This window comes from Heterocephalus glaber, unplaced genomic scaffold (genome assembly GCF_053883595.1).
Source record: "Heterocephalus glaber isolate CG9 unplaced genomic scaffold, H.glaber_assembly_v1.0 deba00001538, whole genome shotgun sequence".
Lineage (NCBI taxonomy): Eukaryota > Metazoa > Chordata > Mammalia > Rodentia > Bathyergidae > Heterocephalus > Heterocephalus glaber.
Genome location: NW_028258333.1, coordinates 27,096,380 through 27,123,860, shown reverse-complemented (window position 1 = coordinate 27,123,860; position 27,481 = coordinate 27,096,380). Strand labels below are relative to the sequence as shown.

General features: G+C 38.6%; 2 protein-coding genes, 1 non-coding gene and 1 pseudogene across 3 annotated transcripts; 3 read left to right on the top strand and 1 right to left on the bottom strand.

Annotated features, from left to right (window-relative positions):
- Positions 1 to 4,051: 4,051 nt before the first annotated feature.
- Positions 4,052 to 4,660, top strand: LOC147824526 (protein lin-28 homolog A pseudogene; annotated as a pseudogene).
- A 6,527-nt stretch (positions 4,661 to 11,187) lies between these two features.
- Card6 (caspase recruitment domain family member 6) lies at positions 11,188 to 24,106 on the bottom strand. Its single transcript, XM_087189341.1, is given in 11 exon segments — positions 11,188 to 12,425; positions 12,427 to 13,066; positions 13,068 to 13,309; positions 13,312 to 13,595; positions 13,598 to 14,132; positions 15,975 to 15,979; positions 19,213 to 19,312; positions 19,315 to 19,769; positions 21,202 to 21,521; positions 22,682 to 22,764; positions 23,906 to 24,106. Coding segments are annotated over 9 exon segments (3,057 nt in total). The 5' UTR covers positions 21,485 to 21,521; positions 22,682 to 22,764; positions 23,906 to 24,106; the 3' UTR covers positions 11,188 to 11,912.
- Positions 24,107 to 24,277: 171 nt separating this feature from the next.
- On the top strand, positions 24,278 to 26,800 carry Rpl37 (ribosomal protein L37). Its single transcript, XM_004921103.4, has 4 exons — positions 24,278 to 24,466; positions 25,108 to 25,243; positions 25,410 to 25,494; positions 26,685 to 26,800. The coding sequence occupies exons 1-4, from the start codon at positions 24,464 to 24,466 to the stop codon at positions 26,752 to 26,754; spliced, it is 294 nt and encodes a 97-aa protein (XP_004921160.2). The 5' UTR covers positions 24,278 to 24,463; the 3' UTR covers positions 26,755 to 26,800.
- On the top strand, positions 26,531 to 26,610 carry LOC147824525 (small nucleolar RNA SNORD72). Its single transcript, XR_015442323.1, has one exon. It is a non-coding gene; the product is annotated as a small nucleolar RNA SNORD72 (small nucleolar RNA).
- Positions 26,801 to 27,481: the final 681 nt, after the last annotated feature.

Here is a 27,481-nt window from a genome sequence, read left to right as displayed (position 1 = left end):
GCAAAAATAAAACTTCATAAAACTTTATTTTTTCTAATATTGACTTTAATACTCTAATATGGTATAAACCAAATGGTAAAATGCCAAGTCATTTCTGTTTTCATCTCTATTTAGGGACAGAATTAAGCAGATGAAGATATTCTACTATGCATTAAACCTTAAACTTTATAAAATATGTACAGAAATTGTACATGGTAAGTTCCAGCTGGTAACGTCTTAATGCTCTAGGGTTGCACTTGTATTGGACCCTGCGGATTTGCACTAAAGTGTCAAGGTCTCAGATGAGTTTAGTGGACAGGCAAGTTCACTTTAACACTATGATTTGCTACCCCAGTGACTATATATTTCCATAGCTTTTTTCGGAGTTGGGGAGCATTTGTATTACAATTTGAAGTTACTTTGCCAGTTTCATGTTTATTTGTTGTATTTAAAAACTGCGTTATTGTAAGTGATTTTTTTCAATATATTTTATTCATGGGGTCATGCTGTAATTTTGAAGAAAAGCAAATTAAGACATAATTCAGATTGCCCCCCTTTTTTAAATAGAATGAATTGCAAACCCTGTTTATTTTTTTTTATTGTCAGCTCCTGTTCATTTACTCTTTAGCTATCTGTTTTAGTTTTATGATTGAGTACAAAAATGTATTTGTGTGGTTATTGCTATTTATTGAATTTAAATACTTTGCTGAATGTCATTTTAAAGCATGTTTGAGGTCTTGTGTACTTGTCATGTTATGCTGTCAGGAAGAACTGACTAAAATGTTTTAATATGTATCAAAAATTAAAATGACTTATTGCCTTGGAAAAAAAACACTTGTGCACAGCAAGAGAAACCACCTACAGTCTGAAGAGACAACCCACAATGTGGGGAAAAAAATTTTTCACCTGCTGTCCCTCAGACAAAGGTCTACTATCTAGAATCTATAAAGAACTTAAATCAGACCTCCCTAATTTAAAGACCCAATCTGAAAATGGCATCTGAAATGAACAGACATTTCTCAGATAAAGAAGTAGAAACAGAAAATAAACATATGAAAAAATGTTCACCATCACTGGTCATTCGAGATATGCAAATGAAAATAACACTGAGATTCCACCTCACTCCAGGAAGAATGGCTGCTATCAAGAAATCAACCAATAACAAATGCTGGTGGGGCTGTGGGAAAAGAGGAACAGTGCTCCACTGCTGGTAGGAGTGTAGACTGGTGCAACCACTATGGTAGTCAGTATGGAGATACCTCAAAGAACTAGGACTGGAAATCCCACTTGACCCAGCTATTCCCCTGCTGGGTATCTTCCCCAAAGAATTAAAAGAATCATACCACAGTGATATATGTGTACCCATGTTCAGAGCAACACAATTTGTAATAGCTAAAACTTGGAAACAGCCTAAATGTGCATCAACTGGAGACTGGATAAAGAAAATGTGGTTTTTTAATAAAATGGAATACTACTCAGCCATAAAAAATGAGAAATTAGAGAAATTTATTGCTAAATGGATGCACATTGAGGCAATACTCTTAAGTGAAATAAATAGGACACACATGTGTAAATACCAAATAGTTTCTCTAGTATGAGAAACTGAAAGTGTAAATAAGGACTAAAATGTATAATAGGAAGAAAAGGGGCAAAGGGGAAGGGGAAGGGGGAGGGGGAGGGGAAAGGAAAGAAGGGAATGGAATTAATATCAGTCTTTGTAAAAAAGAAACAAAGTCTTTGTAAATAGGGAGGGATGGAGGGGTTGAAGGGAGGGCAGGGGAAGGGAAAAAAAATAAGAACCAAGAGAGATTATGTAAAGGTGCACATTTCCAATGATGAATGTCATTATATTGTATACCTAAAATGTACTGCTAGGATAAGTAAACTTGATATAAAATGCTATTTATGTGTGTATCTTTCAATCTTCCCATAAACACATACTCCTTACTCTGACTAAGATGCAGAGAATGAGTTGCAAGGAGACAATAGTGGAAACAGAGTGAGCAATTAGGATTCTATTCCAGGCCTGTGTAGGAAGTGATAGCATCTTGGCCTGGACTGGTGGTAGAGAAGGGGATGGAACCAGAATACTATAGAAATAAAACTGACTTCTTGGAGACTTGATATAGAGGGAAGAAGCATTTCCAAGATAATTCTTGGGGTTTGGGCATTATTGTTTTGGAGGGTTTTTTGTTTTTTGGTACCAGGGATCGAACTTGGGTCCTTGCACTTGCAAGGCAGGTGGGGGTTTGGGCATTATTATGATAGTAATGGGACTTGTGTGGAGGTGTGTAGATTTGGGAAGACTTCTATTTTGCTCATGGTAAATTGGACATTCCCGTCATGCACCTTTACAGAAATATAAAATAAACAATGTAATGGAGCTTACAACCCAGGACTGGACTAGAATTAAAGATCTGAAGGTCAAAATCATGTAAATAATATTTTTATATCAGGGAACTGAATGATACCATCAAAGGAGTAAAAAAATAGAAAAGGAACCTCAGAGAAGATGCTCAGACACTGAGCAAAGGGAAAGCCATGGGCACCAATGTCCTCATCTGTATACTACAATTACAAGAGGGCTATGGAAGCAATTACACAGAATTTTTTTTTGGCAGGTTATAACAAGACTGAATGCAGAACCTTGCTGAGACTAACCAAGTGCTCTACCACTGAGCTATATCCCCAGCCACTGAGCTGTATTCCCATGCACACAGTTTTTGCATGTAAATTCCCCATGACACATAGTAGGTGTTTGATAGCCACTATTCACCTTTGCCCCCTTTATTTTTTAGCAAATGACCTCTCCTCCTATTTCTCTGGAAAAAAATCAGAAAGCAAAGACCATCACCTTCCTGCTATCCCACCGTCAAAACTACTTGTAAGTCTATCATCCATTTTCTTCTCTTTCCAATGTCAGAAGAAGACAAACTCCCCTCCCTTCCCTAAGTTCATTTTTTTCCAACAACATGTCAATTCTATTCCTTCCTCCCCTTTGGGATATTACCTTACCAACTGTAATGTTCTGTCTTATACTTTCCCTTCCTCTCCCTTCTATCTGCTACTTCTCAGCCTATAAATGAGTTTAATATACCTTTAAAGAACCCCCAAAATTCTCTTATTGATTTTGGTGATTTTTCTCTCAAAGTGTTTCTCAAATTTTAGTGTACATATTAAATATTGAGAGTTCTTATTGAAATGCAGAATATAAAGGCTGAGGATTTAGCTCAGTGGTTCTGCTGCCTGCCTTGCAAGTGCAAGGTCCCGAGTTCCATCTCTGGTTCAAAAAAAAAAAAAAAATGCAGAACATAAACCAGGCACGTTGATGCACAACTATGATCCCAGCATTCAGGAGGCTGAAGCAGCAGGACCTTGAATTTGAGGCCAGTGTGGGCTACATAGCAAGTTTCAGACCAACCTGGACTATGTAACAAGACCCTGTGCAGGCAGATAGATAGATAGATAGGTAGATAGATAGATAGATAGATAGATAGATAGATAGATAGATAATAGAGTAAGTAGATTATGCTTCAGGTCATGGATATTGAGCTAAGATTCCGCTGAATGCTCATGCTAATGCTAATGCTGCTGGTCCACAGATGACCCTAGGTGGGACTAGGCCCTGGAGCAGTAGTTTTTAACCTTACCCACATACTGGAAGCCTCTAGAGAGCTTTAGAAATACTGGTATCTCGATGCCACTCTCAGAGATTCAGATGTCTTTGATATGGACTGTGGGCTGGTGAACAGAATTTCTCTAAATCTCCTCCAGGGTATTGTAATGAGCAGCGTGCAGCCAATATGGGGAACTCTTGCTAGCTACGAAGACTTCCGACCTCCTATATTTTTACAGTGTTGGAATTTGTTTTGGAAATATTATGCTATCTTAGATTTTTTAAAAGATGAATTAGAAAAAGAAAAATTTTAGTCATTTTGGAGAAAAATGGATGTAACTTAAGACTAGAATGTCAGGTGAAACAAATTAGACACACAACCAAAAATACTGCATGGTGCCCTTTGCCTCCGGACTTCACTGGGGCTAGCAGCCACCCGACCAAGAGCCCGGGGCCATGGGCTCAGGGGACAACCAGCAGTTTGCACGTGGCTGCGCCGCCAAGGCGGCCGAGAAGGCGCCCCGAGGAGGCGCCGGTGGACGAGCCGCAGCTGCTGCACGGTGCAGGCATCTGTAAGTGGTTCAACGTGAGCATGGGGTTCGGCTTCTTGTCCATGACTGCTTGCGCTGGGGTCACCCTCGACCCCCCAGTGAATGTCTTTGTGCACCAGAGTAAGCTGCACATGGAGGGTTTCCGGAGCCTGAAGGAGGTTGAGGCACTGGAGTTCACCTTTAAAAAGTCTGCTAAGGGCCTGGAATCCATCCGTGTCACCGGTCCGGGTGGGGTGTTCTGTATTGGGAGAGGCAACCCAAGGGGAAGAACATGCAGGAGCGTAGATCCAAAGGAGACAGGTGCTACAACTGTGGTGGTCTAGACCATCATGCCAAGGAATGCAAGCTGCCACCCCAGCCTAAGAAGTGCCACTTCTGCCAAAGCATTAACCATATGGTGGCCTCATGTCCACTGAAGGCCCAGCAGGCTCCCAGCTCCCAGGGGAAGCCAGCCTACTTCCGCAAGGAAGAGGAAATCAACAGCCCTGCCCTACTTCCCGAGGCCCAAAGTTGAGCACAGTGGGTGGAGGATATTCTTTGTTATCAGGAAGTTTCAAGGAGCAGGCATCAATCAGCAGTGGAGAAAGGGGGGATAGGGTGGGTTGGGGTAGCTGGCACCGTCATGTATCTCAGGCCAGGGTTCCCAGCATCACCCCATCTTCCCTCAGTGGGGGGAAGGGGTGAGGCAAAGGAACTCCAACCATGCTCTATCCAAGTAAAAGTGAGGGCTTTGGGAGAGCCACCCTAGAACCTGCATGCGTCATCTGAGGCTTTACCCCCACAAGGATAGGGAAGTTGTTTTCCTTTTAAAGAAGGATATGTAATAATATTTCCCTTGCTAGGGAAATCAATTAGGTATGAGATCAGATTAATGGACCCAACCCACAAGCTACTACATTCTGTGGGAGGGAATCTCAGGAGCAACACAGGGTTTTTAGCATCTTTTTTTCCTCATAACCCAATCTTGGGACGTGGTGCTGGGAATTGTTCCAAGCAATGTGTTATGATGACAGGCAAAAAGGGTGGTTAGGAGAACAGTTGCAGATCTGCTGCTCCTCACTCACTCCCACCCCTTTCTGGGCCAATGTGATTTTATTTGCTCCTTTAAATGACTGCACCTTGGGTCCCACTTTCTCCAGTATGCCAACTGCACTGTGTGAGAATGACGTATCTTGTGCTTTTTAACTTTCTTTTTTCTTAATATAAATATTCTGGCTTTGTATTTTTGTATATTTTAATCTAAGGCCCTCATTCCTGCACTGTGTTCTCAGGTACACGAGCAATCACAGGGATAAGTGGGCAGCAGCTCCGGGTCTGCACAGCAGGAATACTTTTTGTTTCTATCACTATGGGGAGCAAACATTTGGAGGGCATAGCCTATTGAAATGAACTACCTCATTTTTGCCAATGAGAGCTGAGTCTTCTGCCATAGTACCCTCTGAAACCCCCTCCATTTTTCATAGGAGGATAGGTTTTAAAGGGTTTGCCCCATGACTTGATCTTCTACTGGAAGACTGGAAATTAGTCTAAACAGGAAAAGGTGGTGCAGAGAAGTTAGGAGAGGCTGGGCCAGGTAAAAGGCCCAGAGAGGAAGGCGAGGTTAGGTGATGTGATGGTTGTCTAATCATAGGGCAAGGGGCTGGCTTTACATATCTGATCCATTCTTCACTAGATAAGCCTACCTCTACAATGCACAGCAGGGTGTATGTGTGTGTGCGTTTATATATTTTTAAAAAGTGAGTTGGTAAGGCTGTTTTAATACCAATACCCTTGTGCCCATTATGTGCTGTGCAGGAATGGCTACATGAAGCAAGGACTAAAATTTGGAACCATTCAACATTCTTGGCTTCCAGCAAGACCCATAAAAGAGGGCCTCGGTGGTTGTGGGAGCCAGTGTTCTGCCCTGCTGCAGTAGTGACTAATAGAAGAGAAAAGGAGGGTTTCGTTTACATGCTGTGAGATCACTGCAAACCTACCTCACTGTGTTGAGACAGGACAAATGCAATAGAACGCATTGGGTAGTGTGTGTCTGATCCTGGTTTCTTGTCTCCCTCAAATGCTGCCTTCCTCTTAATTCTTATATTTGTCTGGGCTTTGTAGGACTTTACTGAGTCTCTGAGTTGGTGATTGCTAGGTGGCCTAGTTTGTGTAAATATAATGTGTTGATCTTTTCTCCATGTTCTTTTGGGGGTTTTATTGTTTACAAAATTCTTTTTGTATTGAGAGAAAAATAGCCAAAGCATCTTTGACAGAAGGTTCTGCACCAGGCAAAAGGATCTGAAAAGTAAGTTTGGGGAGGCTCTTTTTGAAGTGGGGATCGTGAACCATCTTTTCTTTTGTAGTCCCCTTTTCCTTGTTTCCTATTTGGGACCAAATCTGTCCTAAAAACTTGACTCCTACCTTTTTCTCTCCCCTAAAGAAAACCTACACACCCACACACATACATATTTAATTCTTGGAGTACCTGTGCAACTCTTAAGAGACTTATGCAGAAACCTTGAAGGAGCAAGGAGCCTCTACCCCTTGTTCCTAACCTCCTGAGTCAAGACGGTTATTTGATACAATTCATGCCAAGCACCTGCTGTCTGGATGGATCAAACCTACTGAGTTTGTAATCCTCGAGAAAAGGAAGTGGGGGCCTGGGGACCTTCTATGTGAAAGTGGGGTCAGGAGACCAGGAAAGGGAGTATGAATGTATATTCAAGTCATTCAGGAACTTTTATGCAGGTGCAAGAAACTTATGTCAAAGTGGCCTCAAGATTGTTTAACTGGAGACAGACGAATGTAACTGCATGTTTACTGCTAGAAACCAAAGCTTTGTGTGAAATCTTGAATTTATGGAGAGGGATGGAGGGGGGAGGGTGGGAAAGTATGTACCTGTCCTTTCCCTGAATCCTTCACGCCATTCCTGAACTTCCCAGGACCAAGCCCCCTTGGGCTTTGGTGACCCCATCACCAGAGTGTCTATTTGATGGTTGATTTTGCTGTACCCCTGTACACTAACTTCCTTTCCTATTTTCTAATCATTTTGTAACACAAGTGCTGACTTCCTTCCCTTCTCCTTTCCCCAGGAAAATACAATGAATAAGAAGTCTCACTGGTTAAAAAAAATATACATTGCATGGTTCCTTTTATGAAAGAAACTCAAGGAATAAATAATTTAAAGAGCAAAATAAAGGATAGATTTGTAGTACAAAATAGGGAGACAAAGCCTCTGCAAAGGAAAGGGGAACTAGAAATGGAGGGAAGGGAAAGAAAGGGAGAGCAAGGGGAAGTAAAAAGAATTATGATGTGTCAAGTACATGGATGAACTCCTCACAATGAATGTAATCATTGGTACATCAAATATATACTAATAATCATTAAAAAAAATAAAAAGGGGATGTACCTCAGTGTGAAGGACCTGAGTTCAATGACAGTGTTAAATCAGAGCCCCCCAATTAACTGCATTAAACTCTACTAGAGCTGAGTGAATGATGGTATATATACTAGTGGCATTAGCACCAGGGAAAAAGCATTTTGAAAAATCAAGTCCAGCTACAAAGCAAAGAGAAAGAAGCATATTCTGAAAAATATAAGGGAGTTCTTTTTAACTTAATCAGGTACAAAACTTGCAGGCAAAATGAGAAGTGCTAGATATGGAAACCTAGTTAGAACAGGACTAATCTTAAATGGATAAAAGATTTTACCTCATTAGTACCTCCCTATAACAGCTTTTTAGTGCCTAATCTTTCAGCAGGAGAATCAATGAGTTTAATGAGACTAATGAAAAGCAACTATCCCAATCTGATTTTACTGAATCCAAGACACTGCCCTCCGCTTTGCATTTTCTTTTTTCACATCCTGTTCAACTCTTTATAAATAGTCTCTTATTAAATTATCCTCAAATTGCCCAATTTTAATATAGAATATATGTGTTGCCAAGATCCAGACTGGTACCAAATTTATTGGCGGTAAGAGTCCAGCAAGTTCTAATCTTGAAGAAGGATTCAGAGAAATGTTTAAAAATAATCACAGCAATTTTGAAATTGCTCATTTCAAAAATTTAAACAAAAAAATTATTTTCAGCTGAGCCATTTACATCAAAGATTTTGGCTTATGAACTGCAAGTAATCCTGTTTTTTATTCTGCCAAAAAAAGAAAAAATTAGAATAGAAAACAAAGTTCATCGAATTGTCATTATTTGCAGATGACATGATACTCTATATAGAAGACCCCAAGAACTCCACCAAAACTCTTCTAGACTTAATAACCAAATTCAGTCAAGTAGCTGGTTACAAGGTCAACACACAAAAATCAATAGCTTTCCTCTACACCAATGACAGACTCACTGAGAGAGAAATAGGGCAAATAATTCCTTTCAAAATAGCATCCAAAAAGCTGAAATACCTAGGAATCATCCTAACAAAAGAAATCAAAGACCTCTTCTCTGAAAACTATGGCACTCTGAAAAGAGAGATTGAAGATGATATCAGAAAATGGACAGACATCCCCTGCTCCTGGGTAGGAAGGATTAATAGAGTGAAAATGGCCATACTTCCAAAACTGCTATATAGATTTAATGCAATTCCAATTGAGATCCCAGCAGCATACTTCATAGACCTCGAGAAAAAAATCCAAAAATTCATTTGGAGCAAGAAGAGACCCAGAATAGCAAAAGCAATTCTAGGTAACAGAGACATGGTAGGGGGTAGCACAATCCCTAACTTGCAACTATACTACAAAGCTATTGTGATAAAAACAGCATGGTACTGGCAAAGAAACAGGCATGAGGACCAGTGGAACAGATTAGAAGATGCAGAAACAATGCCAGACACACTCAGCCATCTCATCTTCGACAAAGGAGCCAAACACCCTCACTGGAGGAAAGACAGCCTCTTTAATAAATGGTGCTGGAAAAATTGGGCTTCAACTTGCCAAAGATTAAAGCTAGACCTGTATCTCTCACCATGCACTAAACTAAAATCAAAATGGATTAAAGATCTAAATATTAAAATAGAAACTCTGAACCAGTTGGAACAGAGGTTAGGTAGAACCCTTGAAGACATTGGTATAGGAAAAGATTTTATGAACAAAAACTCAGTTGCCCATGAACTAGCACAAACAATCAACAAATGGGATCTCTTCTTATTAAAAAGCTTCTGCACAGCAAGAGAAACCACCAGCAGTGTGAAGAGGCAATCCACAATGTGGGAAAAAATCTTCACCTGCTGTTCCTCAGACAAAGGTCTACTATCTCGAATCTATAAAGAACTTAAAAAGATCAAACCTCCCAAATTTAAAGACCCAATCCAAAAATGGGCATCTGAAATGAACAGACATTTCTCAGACAAAGAAGTAGAAATAGCAAATAGATACATGAAAAAATGTTCAACGTCACTGGTCATTCGAGAGATGCAAATGAAAACAACGCTGAGATTCCACTTTACTCCAGAAAGAATGGCTGCTATCATGAAATCAACCAATAACAAATGCTGGCGGGGCTGTGGGGAAAGAGGAACCCTGCTCCACTGCTGGTGGGAGTGTAGACTGGTGCAAGCACTATGGAAATCAGTATGGAGATACCTCAAAGAACTAGGACTGGAAATCCCATTTGACCCCGCTATTCCACTGCTGGGGATCTTCCCCAAAGAATTAAAAGAATCATACCACAGTGATATATGTGCACCCATGTTCATAGCAGCACAGTTTGTAATAGCTAAAACTTGGAAACAGCCCAAATGCCCATCAACTGGAGACTGGATCAAGAAAATGTGGTTTTTTTATAAAATGGAGTACTACTCAGCCATAAAAAATGAGAAATTAGAGACATTTAGAGCTAAGTGGGTGCACATTGAGGCAATACTCTTAAGTGAAATCAATAGGACACACATGTGTAAATACCAAATAGTTTCTCTGCTGTGAGAAACTGAAAGTGTAAATAAGGACTAAATGTATAATAGGTCATGTGAAATAGGAAGAAAAGGGGCAAAGGGGAAGGAAGTGGGAGGGCTAAGGGAAAGGATAGAAGGGAATGAGATTAATATGAGAAAATGGAAAAATAGGAACAAAATTTTTGTAAATAGGGAGGGCTGGAGGGGTTGAAGGGAGGGCTGGGCAAGGTTGAAAAACAAGAACAAAGAGAGACTATGTAAAGGTGCAAATTTCCAATGATGAATGTCATTATACTGTATACCTAAAATGTACCAATGATTAGAATGAATAATCGATAATGTAAAATAGGAATAAAAGGTCCAAAGGGGTAGGGGTAGTGGGAGGCACAGGGGAAAGGAAAGAAGGGAAAGGAAAAAATGACGAGAAATGGAAAAAATGGAAATAAAGTCTTTGTAAATAGGGAAGGGTGGAGGGCGGAAAAAAAAAAAAGAAAACAAAGTTCACATGGATTGTTATCTATTTCTTTCATCTTACAAAAACCATTAGAAAGGGCTGGGGATTTAGCTCAGTGGTTCTGCCACCTGCCTCACAAGTGCAAGGACCTGAGTTCAATCCCCGGTACTAAAAAAAACCATTAGAAAGACTAACACATTGTTAACATTTAATATTGTTAAATACATGCAAAAACTAATGAAGGATATTTATTGTGGTATGAGAATATTCTCAGAAATTATTCCTTTTCAAAGATTGTCATTCTCATGTATCCATTAATATATATATTTTGTATTTATGAAGGCATTATTTTAAGCCTACAAAATACTACTTGATGTTATTTCAGCATTTAAAATTAATAATAATTTTATTAAAGTTACAAATTTAAAAATGAGGCTATTCAGGTTAATTTGTAAATCTTACTGTTTTATTTCAAAACCTGATGAATTTAACATCTACTTTTAAGGTAATCTTTTATTAATATTTATACCATTTTAAAACTCAGTTAAGATTTACTCAAATATTTAAAATCTAATATATTTATTTTATGCAATGCTGCTAACTAGCAGAACTTAGCCAAATATTTAGAATATGACTCTTAAAAAATCATAAGTTCTATAAATGTTAATTTTTTTTAAACATTTCAATACTTTTTATAAACATTGTAAACTTAATCTTTTCAAATTTATTTTACCTCTAAAATTAACTTAATGACACATTTTTAATTGGAATCATGAACTAATAAGAGATTCTCTAGTAAAGCAAATTCTTAGTTATCCCAAATATTTAAAATGTGAAACATATATAAACCACTCCTAAAGTTAACATAAAACAACTAATCTTATTGTTTTCAGTTCATTATTTCTATCTATAAGGATCAAATGAGAGAGTTTTATCAACCAAGCAAATTTGGGCTATTACCCCAAGCATGTTGACCTAATTAACCCCATATGTACCACAGGGCTATCTGTTCAGTCACTGATATTGAACCAGAAACTTGTGACCAAGGCACCTCTGAAGTAGCCAACATTTAAGGCAACTTTTCTTGTAACACTGAAGCAACCTGAGCTCTATTTGATGACTACTTTGCAGTTAGAGACTAATCCATTCCTCTCCAAATGAGGCTGTTTAACAGACCCCATTCCCCGTATTCAATTATGTATTATCTCATATTCAAGGTTGGAATCAATTTATTTATAGTTTGATACTACCTTACTTTTATATTTTCCACTTGTTTAGGACACAACTCTAACAGGTATTTTAATGATATCCAATTAGGTTTTGTCTGTGTCATGCTAATGACAGCAGTCTTACCTTCATTGCATGTATCCTTCAGGTTACTATACGATAAGAATGGTCTGGGTAAGAGACACATTTAACAGGTTTCTGGACCATGCTTTTTAATGTTTCCCTGCCCTCTTGCTCCTTGTTCTTTGACGGGATGCCTTAGCCTGTGAAGGACTGTCCTGGGATGACTTCGGTCTGGGATGAGAAGGCTTAGATTGGGAGGGCTGGGGCTGAGTGGATTTGGATGGAGAGGGGTTAGACTGAGAAGTCTGGGGGTGAGGATTAGTTTTCTGAGGTGGCTTAGATTGAGAAGGTACAGGTTGGTAGGATCTGGGCTGGAAGTGCTTGACTTGGGATGGCTTGGGCTGATGGGATCTGGAGCTGGAAAAGGATCCTGTTTGGAAAGCTGGATTTGAAGATCTACCCTGTGTCATCAGTTGGGTTCCTTGCTGTGAAGCAGGTCTTACTAGTGTTTGCATATCTCCTGCGGACTGAAAGGATTGAGGGTTAAGATTTGTAATGCAGGATGTTGGTCTCATAAATTTTCCAGTTGCTGTAGCTAGCTATGTTCCCCAGGCACAGGTTTGCCCAGGCTGTGGCTTCCCTACTGCTTCTGCCAGCTGTGAACTCAAGAGAATGGGAGTGGCCTACTAGGGAGACCATAGGCCCAGACATTTTGAGAGTGCCTATTGTTTGCCATCTCTCCAGACAAGCCCATCCATGGTGAAAAATAGGTCTTAGTATTCTCCCAAATGTTCCATTCAAATGATTTCCCCAAGACATTCTTGAAAATTCCATGAATCTTTTATCGGAATAAAATCTCTGGGGTCGAAAGTATTGAATACCAAATTGTTTACCTCTGCTATGATCCCTTATATTCTGAAATGGAGAACAGAACCACATGGACCTCTGTTCTGACCCAAAGTGGGAGCCCATAACCCAAGGGGCTTTCAAAAAAGAACGACTAAAGTTACCTACAATTGGTAAGAGGCAGGATTTTTGTAGATGAGGCATTAATGCTGGAGGGTGGTGAAAATTCTGAAAATTCTGGCTGACCTCACATCTATCCCTGGACTCTCTTGTAGACATCTGAGCTTGGCTTTCAGATGAGCTTTTTGGCTGACTATGCCTTTGTTGTCCATCACCTTTAGGTGTTCCAGCTATGTTTTCACTAGAGGAAACTTGCATTCCTTGAGCATTCTCAAAGTCTTGATCCACTTGAATCCCCAATTCCCTGGCCATGGAGGCCATGTCCTCCACAGACAAATTTGAGTGAAGAAGACATCACTTCCTGGAGGGCAGCTTGAAAGTCCTCCATGTTCTTTCTTCTATCTCCAGGTTCTTCCACCTCCCAGAATAGTAGCTGTGATGGCTTCAATTTCAGAATCCTCTGGAAAATTTGAGCCTCTTCACTCTTCCTGGCTTGGGGACTGAGCACCAAGTAGGATCTTTCAATGGCAGCTTCTCCTAGAAACATTAGCAAGTTCCATTCCTTCTCACCTAAGTAAAGTAGTCAGTAAAAAAGAACACAGCTGAGGAAACTTCCATCAAAAAACTAAACTGTGTCCATAAGTTTTCTAGATCTCCATGAAGGTTGGCCACAGCCACAGGCTTTTAGAAAAAATTAGGGCTTTTGTTTAGATCATCAGGGAAACACCATGTTATCTCAACCAGGCCATCAGAGATTTACTGAGGAAGCACTAGACCAGAAAAATCCTGATGGAGAAAGATTTTGTGTGATTTCACTTGGGCATGGCTAAGCAGTATGTTGAGGATTCTGGACTTTGAGAAGCTAACCCAAGATGCACAAAAGAGATGACAGGCATCTTCATGAGACTCAGAAACTTTTTTGCATCCCCTGTGGGCCTTCTTGAGAACTGTGTTGACTTCTCTTTCACAATGTTCTTCATGGCCCCTAGCATTAAGATGCTTTTGTTATTTTCAGCATCTAGCAGCAGCAAAGGAAGAGCAAATTGACACTGATACATATTTGACATGAATTCATATTGCAAAGAACTATCTGAACACAGCATGCAAGCACAAAGGACATCAAGGGGGTTAATGGTTTGTATGTCTCAAATTTCCAAGTTTTCGATTCCAATCAGCAATTCTTCTTTGCTGTTTTCATCCAGAACCTGGTGCCTAAGGATCAAATCTCTGGCTGTCACATCCAGTGCTTGAATTTTCATTAGGAAATTCCAGGCCAAGTCTCCTGGACTCTCAGGTGTCCACTCATATTGTTGGTCTAAGGCGAACTGTTTAACAAAATCTGGCAGAAGCTTTCTGCTTCTATCCATGTTCAAACAGGACAAGACATCTTTAAATACTTTTTTCTTTCTATAAAGGAAAAGTGAATGTCACGTTCAGAGTCTAAGTGTTTTTCACTTTTAAAATTAACTGACAAACAGTACTGCAAAAAAAAAGTCTCATTTCTCAATCCTTCCTGTTCCATCTCCCTTCTCAAACATGTCAGTACAGTAAGCATGTTTCCTTCCCATCCTTTTTCTATGCAAGTGCATAAGTATGCATGTATATGTTAAAATAATACAGTTTAACTTAAGTGATATTATTTTATTTTTACAAAAATTATAGCATACTAAACAAATGGTTCAACTTCTCACTTAATACTATTTCTTGCAAATTTTTCAAAATCAGCATAAATAGAGATATACCTAATTCATTTTAGCCATTTCATGATACTCCATGGCTTGGATAGACCACCATGGATAATCATTTAGGTTTTCCAATTTTTTAATAATATTTGTATGGTGAAGTGAAAAATCTTATTAATTCTTCATTATGTATATGTCTAAGGAACTCTCTAGATTGATCCTATTTCATTCTTAAATTTATCTCTTGCTAAGTATTAGAGAAGCTGAATATATTATTTCCATTAAAGTTTTCTCAGAATTTACATGCTGTCCCTAATATCTCCTCATTTCCCATTTTAAAAAATATTTTCTAGATACTTCGTGGGAATGGAGGTGGTGCTTAGTATAAAAAGATCAGAGTGAATTCTACTCCTGGCAGATGGCAAGCTACCATAACATTGTTAAATTTCCTTTAATAAGAACTTAGAAGAACAAAAGAAGTGAAAGAAAAGCATGGATTTTATGAATGAACAAAAGTAGCTATAAGATACCCTTGGGCAGTCTTAAAGTTGTTTCAAATGGTATATTTGTTGAGGTAAGAAAGTGAGGGAGAAATTGATGATAGAAGGAACAGTTCCCATAGCAGGCAGTGAGAAGATACTGTAATCTGCAGGAAAGCTTTTTAAACTCTGCTCTTGCCTATCTCATACTTTTCTTTAGGAAAATCCTCCACCTTTTTAGAACACAAATTGGCTCTCACATAACCCAAGCCATATATCTAATGTTGAGAAGTTATAATAGTGGTAAATGGAACAAGTAGAAGAAAAGGAGTATATATACATACAGAAGCAAGCATATATCTAATTAAGTACAGAGCTAAGTGAAAGTAGTAAGCAATACCATGTAGAATTTAATACTATTTTTGTAAATTAAAAAATTCATAAAAATATCTCAGCTAAGCTAAAAAGAAATGACCAGAGATTTCAGCTGCCACTCATTAAAAGGGAGAATGAATTTTGAATTTGAGTCTAACTGAATTAGGAACTAAAACAGACCAAAAAATAAAATACAAATAAAAATCCAAACTTCTGGGAGAAATATAACAACCCAGAAATATAACAACCCTATCTAACTTACAGATAGGACACAATCCAAAGTTAATAGATGTAGGATAAAACAGGAAATGTAACCCATACTCAGTCAATGGAAATTGATCTCAAGATGATCCAGATGTTGGATTTAGCATGTAAGAATTTTAAGGCAGCTATCTTAACATTCCTCAAGTATGAAGGAGACCAAGAAATGGAGAAACGGGGTAGGGAGGACATAGTAAAGAGACATAAGAAGAATTAAGATGTGTTATATACACATGTACCAACTCCCCAGAAAGAATGTAATCATTATGTACTACAAACATGTACTAATAAAAATAAATTTTAAAAACCATCCTAAAGAAGCTTGGCATGATATTGGATGCCCATAATCCCAGAACTCAGGATGCTGAGGCAGGAGCACTGCCACAAGTTCGAGGCCAGCCTAGGATATATAGTGAGTTCAAGGCCAGTCTGAACTACGTAGTGAGACTCTGTCTCAAAAAAGCATGACCCCCAAAAGAAAAACTTATCCTAAAGTATATAAAATAAGCCCATAATGATTGATTAAACAGAGATTCTCAGAAAAAATATAATGTATTAAAAGAAGGAAATTCTAGAATTAAAATTATAATTATTTGAATTTGTTTAAAATCACTAGGTGGATTAACAGCAGATGAGAGATGATAAAATAAAATCACTAGGTGGATTAACAGCAGATGAGAGATGATAAAATAAAGAGTATCCGATCTGAAAAATAGAAAAAAGTATTGAAGAAAAAATGAACTGAGTCTTAAGAACCTGTAGAAATAAATATATATATATCTTTTAACATGCTTGCATTTGAGGCCTCAGAAAGGAAAGACAAAGTGGAAAGGAAAAAATGTTTGGATATATAATGAGTGAAAATTTTCTGAATTTAATTTAAAAAATTGTTTTGCAAATTCAAGAAACTGTGTAAACCTTAAGGAGATAAAAAAAATAATACCTAGACATATCAGAGCCAACTACTAAACAAAAATTTAAGAAAAACTCTTGAAAGCCAGAAAAGAAAGACACAACATTTGCAGGAGACCAATGATAAAATCACTGACAATAACATCAAAGATAATAGAAGCTAAAAGAGAAATGACATCCATAAAGTGTTGAAGGCAAAAAACTGCCAATATAGAATTCTATACCCAGCAAAATAGCCTTCTGAAATGAAATCAAAACCAATATTTTCCAGTAATCAAAAACTAAGATAATTTACCAATAGCAGAATTATATTAAAAATTGTAATAAAATTTTTAAGCTAATATTAAATGAAAACCTGAAGCTTTAGAGGAAAAGGAAGGGCTGGGGGAATGGTTAATATATGGGTACCTTTCAATAGTTGGCTCTGACTACAAGCTGCAACAGAAGAAAGGTGACTGATACAATCTATATAAATCGACTTTCTACAATACATAGCACATAATGCAGCATTTTATGCCTTCCAGAGACTGATCTGACATTGTAATTTGGGGAAGGTCACAGGTTGAAATTGAACATGACAGAAAGCTTGAAGACCATTCTTTGAGTCAAAGATGTTCAGATTTTTTCTAGCTTCTCGATGAACAGATAAATAATACTGAGGAAGGAGGCAAAGTATAGCCACATGTCTCCTTTCAGAGTAGATAGACATTAGAATTACACTGCAGTCACTATCGTTATCACTAAGACTTTTCTTGACATATTTGGCTAGGTGTTCAAGTGATTGCAATAACCATAGTGAATGGTTTTTTGGTACCCACATCCTTTGCAATCTTACTTTCCAAGAGGTGAAATTTGTTTTGGGGATTTGTTTTGTTTTGTCAGTACTGGGGATTGAACCCAGAAATACTCTACCACTGAGTTATATTCCCAGCACCACCACCCTTTTACATTTTTTTATTTTGATAGAGTCTCAATAAATTGCCCAGGCTTGCTTTGTATTTACAGAACTCCTGCTTCAGCCTCCTGAGTAGATAAGATAATGGCCATAAACACCATGTCTAACTTAAAACCTGTTTTTCCTCAGCCCAGGTTTCTGTACTGGCTACGTGGCTTGCTTTGGCCAACAAAATGTGATAGGAGAGATGGTGTTATGTAAATTGTAGCTCACAGAAAAATGTATGTGAAAGATACAATGAAGACAAAGGAGTAATGCTTCCACAAGCCCAGAAAATGCCAAAGATTTCTAGAACCTAGGAACGAATTCTTCTTCATAACTTTCAAAAAGAAATAATCCTGCCAGCATCTTATCTTGGCCTTCCACCTCCCAAAACAATGAGAAAATATTTTTTTTTGTTTGTTATTGAAGCCACTCATTTTATGACACCTTGTTATAGTATTTGTAGCATATTAATATAAGGAATAATAAGGAAGAAGTTAGTCTTCATATCCAGAAGTAGACCATGAATCCTCACAATTTGGGATGAATGTGAGATGGCAGTTACCTTTCCATTCTCTACTCAGAATTCAGTGGTGTTTATTTCCCAGACAATATGAATGAAAAATTTCTTATTTTTTGTATTTTCATTAAGAAATATTCAGTTACAAGATACTGTGCTAATATAAATGTTTTCATCAAGATGGTAATATGAAACCAGGCATGGTGGTATCCCAGTATTCCCAGCACCTGGGTGGCTGAGGCAGGAATTGCAAGTTTGAGGTCAGCCTGGACTATATAGTGAGACCATGCCTTAAAAACAAACAATGAATAGAACAGATTGAGACCTAGTAATATTTTGGGGGTCTTAGTTATTCACTATATGCTTCTCTACTAGCTGTTTCCACTTCAGTGGTTAGAACTATAATTGGAATGTTTTCTGGCCATAAAAGCACTAAGATGACTAAAGTGGTTTGATATGAGGAATAGATGCTAACTCCTAAAACTAATGGTTTGAAACTCTTTATATGAATGATGGAAGGTGACTGCAAATTTATCAACTGACAATCACTGTTTTTGCTTTTTTAGTAGCTCCTCTGTATCCAAAGAGATCAATCCACATCTGCAGATTCAGCCAACTGCAGATCAAAAATATTTGGAAAAAAATTGTGTCTGTACTTAACATGTATATTTGTCATTATTCCCCAAGGAATACAATATAACAACTATTTACATAACATTTACATTGTTTTGGGTATTATAAGAAATCTAGAGATGATTTAAAGTATACGGGTGCATGGGGGAGGAAAAGACGGAGAGAGGAGTTTGATGTTCCCAACGCAAAGAAAAGACATGTCTGAGACATTAGATATGCCAGTCACCCTGATGAGCACATCCATTATACATGTATCAAAATGTCATTCTCAACTCCATAAATATGTAGACTTGTTAGTTAATTACAAATAAAAAATGTTTAAAATAGTAATACTAAAACATACAGGAAGAAGTGCACAGGTTATATGCAGATACCATAGCTACACAAGGGACTTGAAAATTCACAGACTTTGGAATCCAAGGGGAGTCCTGGATCCATTCCCCTTGGATATAGGACACACATGGTCCACCATTTCCAAGGTCCTGGGTGTTCCTTTAGGTCAACACCCATCTCCGAAGACATTCCAAGCTAAGAGATATTAAAAGGATTTCTGATTCATTGATTTTCTGCTGATATCTGTGCCTTGTCATCCCCTTCCCCATTAGATCATGGCAAGCTTATTATTTTTTCAAGCTTATTAATTTTTGATGTTATTGCCTAACAGTACACACATTGTATACATACCTTCTATACATTTCTCTTCCTCCTCCAGTAAAATGTTGATTTCTAAATCCTTATAACTGTGTTCTTCATCAGAGAAGCCTGTGGTTTTTGAATACTTAAACAGTGCTCTTCACCACTATATACGATGTAAGCTGAGTCATCATAATCTTCCTCTTTTACAGTGGTTTCTGCATCTTCAAAGCATCCAACAGATTCTTGATATTCCCCTTCACTTAAGCATAAAGAATCATCTGGCTTCTCATATCTTTGTCCATCCCTTAAATATGTAATAGTCACTGGAATTTCACATTCACCTTTCTCAACTGAATATAGTAATGTGATTTTTGGTGTGTCATATGCTTTCTCATTGTCCCTGGAGAACAAAACAGTTTCCCTATGCCTAGTTTTCTTGTCCCTGGAAAGCTCAAAGCTTTTCAAATCTAAGTGTTCTTTCTCTGTGGAAGACAGAGTGATCTCAAGATTCTCAGGTTTTTTCTTTCCAGGGGAAGAAGTATCTTCTGAATTCTTGCTTAGTCCCTTATATTGAAAAGATTCTATACTCTCATGTTTTAAAACTTCTGAAAAGAACAAGAGTTGTTTATTTGTTTTCCCAGAAGTAATAAAAAGAAATTGTAAGTTAACTTGAGTGTTAAGTCCTCAAAAATATCACCTCTGCTTTTTGTTTTTTGAGACAGGATCTCACTATGTTGCTTCTAATTTCCAGCCTTAAGTGATCCATCCTTCTAACTCAACGTTCCAAGAAGTTCAAGCTATAGGCCTTCAATCCCTCTTCTTTATTTCATTGGAAGATAAGAATCCCCATTGCCTCCTACCTAATTTGTATGGCAATAAGTCAACTAGCAGCAGTATTTCCCACAGAAAAAAAAATCAGATGGTAAAACTGCCTTGCTCAAAAGTTTGTCTCTCATGGAAACTTTACAGGATCAATGAATGAAAGAAAAATTTTGAATCTTACAAAGTGTTTACTTGTGAACTTACCATGACCCTCAAGTCAGATTTCCTGGGATCATTGTTAATGAAATCTGATCTGAGTAGTTCCTAATTCATAAACAAAGAGCTTTAATTTAGAAGAGTACAACCGAGAAATAATAAAGCCTATTTTTACTAAGCATAATATCTTGTCCAACACTAGGGATCATTAAGATTCACTTTTTAATCAGAACACCTACCCCTTTAATCCCCCTTAAAAAATTCTGAGTATCTTTTAAATTCCTTTTTTTAAAAAGAGCTACCACTGCCTCCAGTAGTAATTTCCACAATTCTAAGCAATACGTTCTGAAATAACCACTCCCTCTTCTGCTTCTAGTTATTTTTGAACCATTAAGAGTTAGCATTTGTATGGATATCAAAATAGCAAGCATAGAAGATTTTGAAATGAAAAGTGTTTAACATAATATGCCAATATCATTGCTCTGATCTTTATACATTGTATACACATTGAAATATCACACAACCCATAAATATGTATAATTATTATAATCAATTAAAGTATGATGCTAGGTAAATATTTTTAAAAAGAATTAGTGTTCGAATTTCTCCTGAAAACTGGAATTCTGTTGATATTCTTTTTAGAGAGAAAAATGAAATTACTAATTAGCCATCTAGGTATGCTAAAAATTATTTTTCCTATATTTTCAGACTGGCTATCTCAATGAAAGATGCTGGCTCAGGTTTTACAATTGTTAACATCTGTGAATTTACTTACCTGAAAAAAGAAACTCAATTGTGCCATTATTAACAGTATTCTGTTTCCTACTGCAAAAGTTCAGGCTGTCATGACCAGAACAATGAGCACTTTATTGTAGCACTAAAACAACTGAAAATGTTGGTACAGTGTGAACAACAAATTATCAACCCCCTATTGTTCCCTGTTTTGTAAATGCTGCACACCTTCCCCTATCTGATATTTCTGTGAAAATTACCACTGGGAAAAAGACAGAAAATCTACTTCCTCCTTCATAACCCCCAAAACATAAATATTCAACTTACCATGACTTAAGCCCCAAGTGGTAGCAGACTCTGGAAAAGTACTCAATAAGCACTGGAGAAAATTGTGACAGCTCACCTCTCCCTTTTTCTGTACTAAAATTAACAGCCTCTGATTTTTCTTCAGGGGATCCACAACTTTGTCTAGTGTCTCATATTCATCCTCAGAAATCAGCCTTTGAGAGATTAACTTGTCAATAATAGAATCAGGAACATGTTGGAGGATTTTAAGCAACTTTTTTCATCGCTTTTCTAGGATCTCTGAGGGAGCACTCCCCATGGCCATTGTTTCTGTTTACTCAAGACCAGGAAATGAAGTCATCCTGATAGATGGACAAATAAGAGAGGAAAAAAAAAAAAAAGACATGAAACCAAGAAACTGAAATGGAGCTTTAAAAATCAGGAAGCTAGAGCATGCGTTTAATTCTAGCACTCTAGGGGGCTGAGACAGGAGGAAGATGACGATAATTTAGCAATAAATAGAGGCCTCGTCTCAAGATTAAAAAAAAAAAAAAAAGGCTGTAGTTTAGTACAGGCCCTGGGTTCAATCCCTAGTATCACAAAACAAAACAAAAAAAAACAGGAAGTTCTTTCTCAGCTTCCTTGTGCTGAAGGAGAAACTTATACCCCAGCCCTGGAAGTTTCAACAGAATCAATCAGACTTTCAACATTTCTTGGGCCTGGTGGTGTGACAAAGCCTGGCTGAACCAACGTACACATATTGGCTTTTACACTACCCCTCTTATTAAAGTGCTTCTGTGCTTTGGGGAGGGGCCACAAAATAACTACCCTTACATTTTGGCCAAATTGTGAATTAATTTTTCTATTTTTAACAGTCTCTTGGTAGTGAGTTGGTGAAGGAAAATAGATTAGTGGGGCTCCAAATTCAGAGCATTGGCCAAGACACTAGTAACAGTATCAATGATATATAGTGTTGGAAGTGGTAGATGCCAATACAAACAGTATGGAAATCCATCCCTGAGCACTCTGTGCCCCTGGCTCCCTATGGATTATTTATCTGCGATTCCACCTCCTCCTCCGCCTCCTCCTTCCTTTTCTGTTCTACCCTTTCTACACTGATTTCATTTCTTCTAGCCTGTGTAGCAGACAGAAAGAATATAACTGTCTTAACCCCCACAATCTGTAAATATATTAGGTTATGTGGCAAATGACAATAAAGGTTGCAGATGGAATTCAGGGTGCTAATTAGCCGACTTTGAGATAAAGAAATTATGTACAAAAAAAGAGGATCAAGAGATAGATGGGAAAGGAAGGGAAAAGGGATAAAAAAATGAATTAACATGTATTATGTACATGGACCAATTCCTCAAAGGGAATGTAAATATTACACAGTACAAACATGTACTACTACAAAATAAACATTTACTAACCCCAGCCCCCAAGAAATTATCTGGGTAGGGCCAGTATGATCACAAGGGAATTTAAAAGTAGAAGAGGGAAAACTAGGCATGGTGGTGCACACCTGTAATCCCAGCACTTGGGAGGCTGCAGCAGGAGGATCATCCAGAGTTCGAGGGCAGCCTGAACCGCATAGCAAGACCCTACCTAAAAAATAAAAGTAGAAGAGTGAAGCAGAAGAGAGTTAAAGCAATGTGAGAGAGAGACTTTGAAGGTGGAAGTGAACAATAAACCAAAGAGTTTGAGCCTCCTTTATATTGTAAAAAAGGCAAGATAACAGGATCTCTCTCACAGCCTTCAAAAACGGAAGGCAGTCCTATTAACATTTTTTTTTTTTCTGTGCTAGTGAACCTAGAGCCTAATGCACTTGAAAACTTCAAAGTTAAGCAAGCACTTTACCACGGAACTTACATCCCCAGCCCTATATTTTAATTTTAGCACAGTGAGACCCTTCTTGTGCTTCTGACCTTTTTTCTTTTTCTGGTATTGGGGATCGAACTTGGGTCCTTGGGCTTGCGAGGCAAGCGGTGGAACCACTGAGCTAAATCCCCGTCCCCAGAACTTTTACAAATGTTTTTTGTGATGACCCTTTACCACGAGTTCCACTCTCTTAACAGATTTTGAAATGTGCAATACAGCATGTTAACAATAGGCATACTATACTTCAGATCTCTAGAATTCACTAATTTTCCATAATAAAAACTTTATACTTGTTTACTAAAGCTGTGTTGCTTTCAGCCACTAAATTTTTGGCAATTTGTTACCATAGCAACACAAAAAGTAATACAGTACCCAATCCAGAAAGTCCATCTTATCGCTCAAGCGTTTCTCTTCCTCTCCCACGCCCAATATACCATTATACCATTTGCACGAGGACAGCATTATGTCCTGTTACCGTTCCCTGCTCTTAGAAAAGCACCTCTTACTTATCACTAATCAATTGTTAAAGTGTCAAAATTGAACCTCTGATTCCTAGTGTTCATTTTGCTCTGCTGGCTATCAATTTGCTGCAACTTTCCGTGTGACAGCCAGGTATTCTCAAATTTGCTTTAGAAAGTAAGCAAATTATATATGTATTCTTGAATTGCTTTTGTAAGGGTTGGGGCTTTGCTGGATAAAGAGGTTACAAATCGAAGTGGTTTGGGCACTACCAATTTCAAAACTATCCACAGAGCGTTGTTTTTCATCTGTTAGCACAGACTTCAGGTCCTATCCTAACCTGATGTGTCAGATTTCCTGCCGGTAGGGTACTGGAAATTATATATAACAAATTCCATGTGTGACTCACCGGGACAACGAAATCTTAAGTCAAACAAGTGGCTTCTACACTCCCCCGGTATAAAAACTACTTTCTCTCTGTCTGGCAGTTAAGCTCTGTCCTAGAAGGCCAGCCCGGCGCTCTGCACTCCGAGGCTCTCTCTCTCAGGGACGAGTTAGCCCAGAGCCTCACGACACGCGCGCCTGAGCGCCGTGTCGGTGCAGGTGGCCCGGGGTGGGCTAGCCCCGCGCTCCAGATTCTGGAATCCACGTTGGAGCACCGGGTCCCGCCGACCGCTAACGTGGGAAACCTGCCAAAGGTAGCAGGAGCAGTGAGCAAAAAGCCTCACTACCGCCCACCAACTACTCAGACGTGAGGCTGGCAGTCCTCGCACCGCCCCTTCTGAAACTCGATCGGATCTGTCTGGTTCCGCAGTCTCCTCCTGACTCCACTCACATTGTCGCGACGGACGCTTGAGAAGGGAGCACGGTGCCCGCAGGAAGTAGTTCCCTGGGCGGAAGCTTCTAACCGTGATATAGCGGAAGTGCTTTCTCTTCCGGTCTCTTTGGTCTCGGCGGCACAAGCGAGATGGTGAGTTGCTTGAAAGGTCTCTGAATCGGTTTCCATCTACGTTCCTCGTGGTATGCCGCGTGTTATCCGTGAGGAACCGGCAAGGTTTCGAATAAGGGAAGCTGGCGGGCAAGAAAAAAGCATGCGATGTCCCACAAGTGCCAGAAGAATGACTCCTGGGTGGTGGGCCTAGCCGACAGTCATGGAGCTGGATCTTATTTAGGTTCTTCCGTTTTGTGGGGCCCACGCAGCTCTTCTTTGGATAGGAGACTTTGAGGGAAGAAGTCTGAGAGCATTTGGCTCTGTAACATCAAAGGAATTGATGGTGGTTCCTGGCAAGAGTCCCCGGGCTTTGGGGTAGGCACATTGTTTTGTCTCCAGTCTTACGCCTTTAAAATATATATACATAGTCGAGTTGGGGATGAAGGTTCGCCTGTAATCCCGGCAGAATACTGCAGCTCTTCTCAGACGAGGGCTTCAGCTAACGTGAATTACCAGTAGGGATCTCTAACTTGGCATGTACGAAGAATTAGAAACTTGACCAGTTTTGGCCCTTGTAATTGCCTTTAATTCTCATAAATAGATGGTTTCCCAGAAAAGGTCGCAATGCATAGAGAAATTTCTAGGTTTCCGAATTGTTTGTTTATCCTTTTACTTTGTAGACGAAGGGAACGTCATCTTTTGGAAAGCGTCGTAATAAGACGCACACGTTGTGCCGCCGCTGTGGCTCTAAGGCCTACCACCTTCAGAAGTCGACCTGTGGCAAATGTGGCTACCCTGCCAAGCGCAAGAGAAAGTGTAAGTGTTAATTGAAGCTAACTAAAGATTTGCATTGCACTTAAGTGGGTACAGGACGTAAAACTGTTACTCTATCCAAGTGAAGTGGCATAAAACAGGCATTGTTAAACAAATCGGCCAGTAAATGAGTAGGGAGAAAATTTTTATTTGGCATCTTGTGTTTTAGATAACTGGAGTGCAAAGGCTAAAAGGCGAAATACCACCGGAACTGGGAGAATGAGACACCTAAAAATTGTGTATCGCAGATTCAGGTACACTTTTTGTGTTTCGGCATAGTGGGAGTGGATCCTAAGGGCTTGGATAAGAATCTATATTTGTGTTAAATTCTACTCTGATGATGAGTGGGAATGAGGCATTGGAAGCTACTTAAAACTAGTAAGTAATGGTATGAGTTAAATATCAGAAGCAGTGTTTAGGCTATAGTTCTCAAAATGTTGATATTGCATCTCTGTAATTTGTACCCAAATTCGTTGAGACAGTATTGCAGAAATAAGGAAAGGAGTCAGGCTGACTTGATTGGACCTTTATTGGTGAGCTGTCATTTTGCTAATCGCCTTTGTAAGTAGATAACCTTAGAGTCTTATGCAAAGTTTGGGCCCTAGGGTTTCCTAAAAATACAGAGTACTGGTTCCACCCATAATGTAGTTGGATTTTTGTAGTGCTTTGTAGATTAACCTACCTCTATTCTCACTTGAGATTGAAAATGAAAACAGGCTTTACTTAAGGCAGTACTTCCATTACTGTGTTGTTTCAACAATTCTGAACTATTGATATCTGGGGCTGGAAAGTTCTTTGCTGTAGGCAGTTATCTGTAAAATATTTTAAAGAATTTAGTCTCTACCTAATTCTCAGCATGGAATTTTAAACAGTAACAAGACTTAACATGATCAAATGACATTTAATTTTTATCAGTCATTATGTGGGGTTGGTGTTGAATAGTTTGCTAGTGTAAAGAAAGCTGAGACTATGAGCTAAAAAGACAGATCTTAGGCTTGCTTAACCTTTCTGTTTCTCAATTCATTGATGCTCAAAAGGGTGAACATATGTTCTAATATTAAAGTACAGTGCTCTTATTTAAGCAGTTAAAATGCTGTTATGTCTGTTGATTTTCCTTTGCTAAGGGAAAATTGCTAGGATCTGTCTATCCCTTATAAGGAACCATTTTTACAAATAATCACATTTCTCAGCCACCAGTAGGCAAATACTGACATAGTGACAAGTATAGCTGAGTAAGTTACTGAGTCTTGAAATTTTAGTTAACTATGATCTTAAGCAGAATGAAATAATGGCTTATCAGTGATGTTGTGAAAATAAATGTCTGAACATATGACTGCAACAGTGATTGTGGCGTTTAACTGAGATAAGCTCATTCAGATGTTTAACAAAAAGAGAAGGTGTGTGTTTGTTGCTAAAGAAACTTCTTGTCTTTAACATGGCACAGGCATGGATTCCGTGAAGGAACAACACCTAAACCCAAGAGAGCAGCTGTTGCAGCATCCAGTTCATCTTGAGAATTTCAACGATTACTCACAATAAATGCTTTGGTTTTAAAAAATACATATCTGGTGTACTAAGGTATTTTTAATGATTTAGGTTAATTTCAGTGAATTAACTGGTTTGGGGAGTGTGACATTAGATTTACTCATTCAGTTAAAGGACTGGTTTGTTGGTTTAAGACAGGGTCTCACTATGTAATTCAGGCTGGCCTTGAACCTCAGTTTTCTTGCCTCAGCCTCTGAAGTGCTGGGATAACAGGAGTGTGCCACCATGCCTGGCTTAAGTGACTGTTCTGAAGCAGTAAATTCTTTTAGTGTGTAAGCTGCTAGAATGCAGTGTCTTTAGAGAGGTGACTGTTTAAGGCTTTTTGGAAAAGTAAACTTACTCATCCTAGCACCTTCAGTGCTAGCTTGGCACCAACTAAGTGAAAATTTAAAGCAATCTCTTAGGTCTGAGTCAATTTAAAAAATATGTAAGTAAGACTAGGAGAAAATTTAAAAGGCCTTGTGCAAGTGGAGTGAATTAAATAGAAAAAAGTAAAAAAGAAGCCCTGAGGTTTACAGACTAAAGACAGTGAAACAACTCCTTAGGAGTTTTAACACTCAACTTGGCCAGGTTTTGGTTTGTTTGGGATTTTTTTTTGACAGTATCCGGAAGTAGTTCAGGCTGGCCTCAAACTGATCCTGCTTCAGCTTCTGAGTAGCTGGCTCAACTCGGCCAATTTTTGGATTTTTCTGTTAA

Coding starts and splice junctions, on each gene's coding strand:
- Rpl37 (XM_004921103.4), top strand. Junction 25,244..25,409: donor TGCCAAGCGCAAGAGAAAGT/GTAAGTGTTAAT, acceptor CTTGTGTTTTAG/ATAACTGGAGTGCAAAGGCT. Junction 25,495..26,684: donor ATTGTGTATCGCAGATTCAG/GTACACTTTTTG, acceptor AACATGGCACAG/GCATGGATTCCGTGAAGGAA.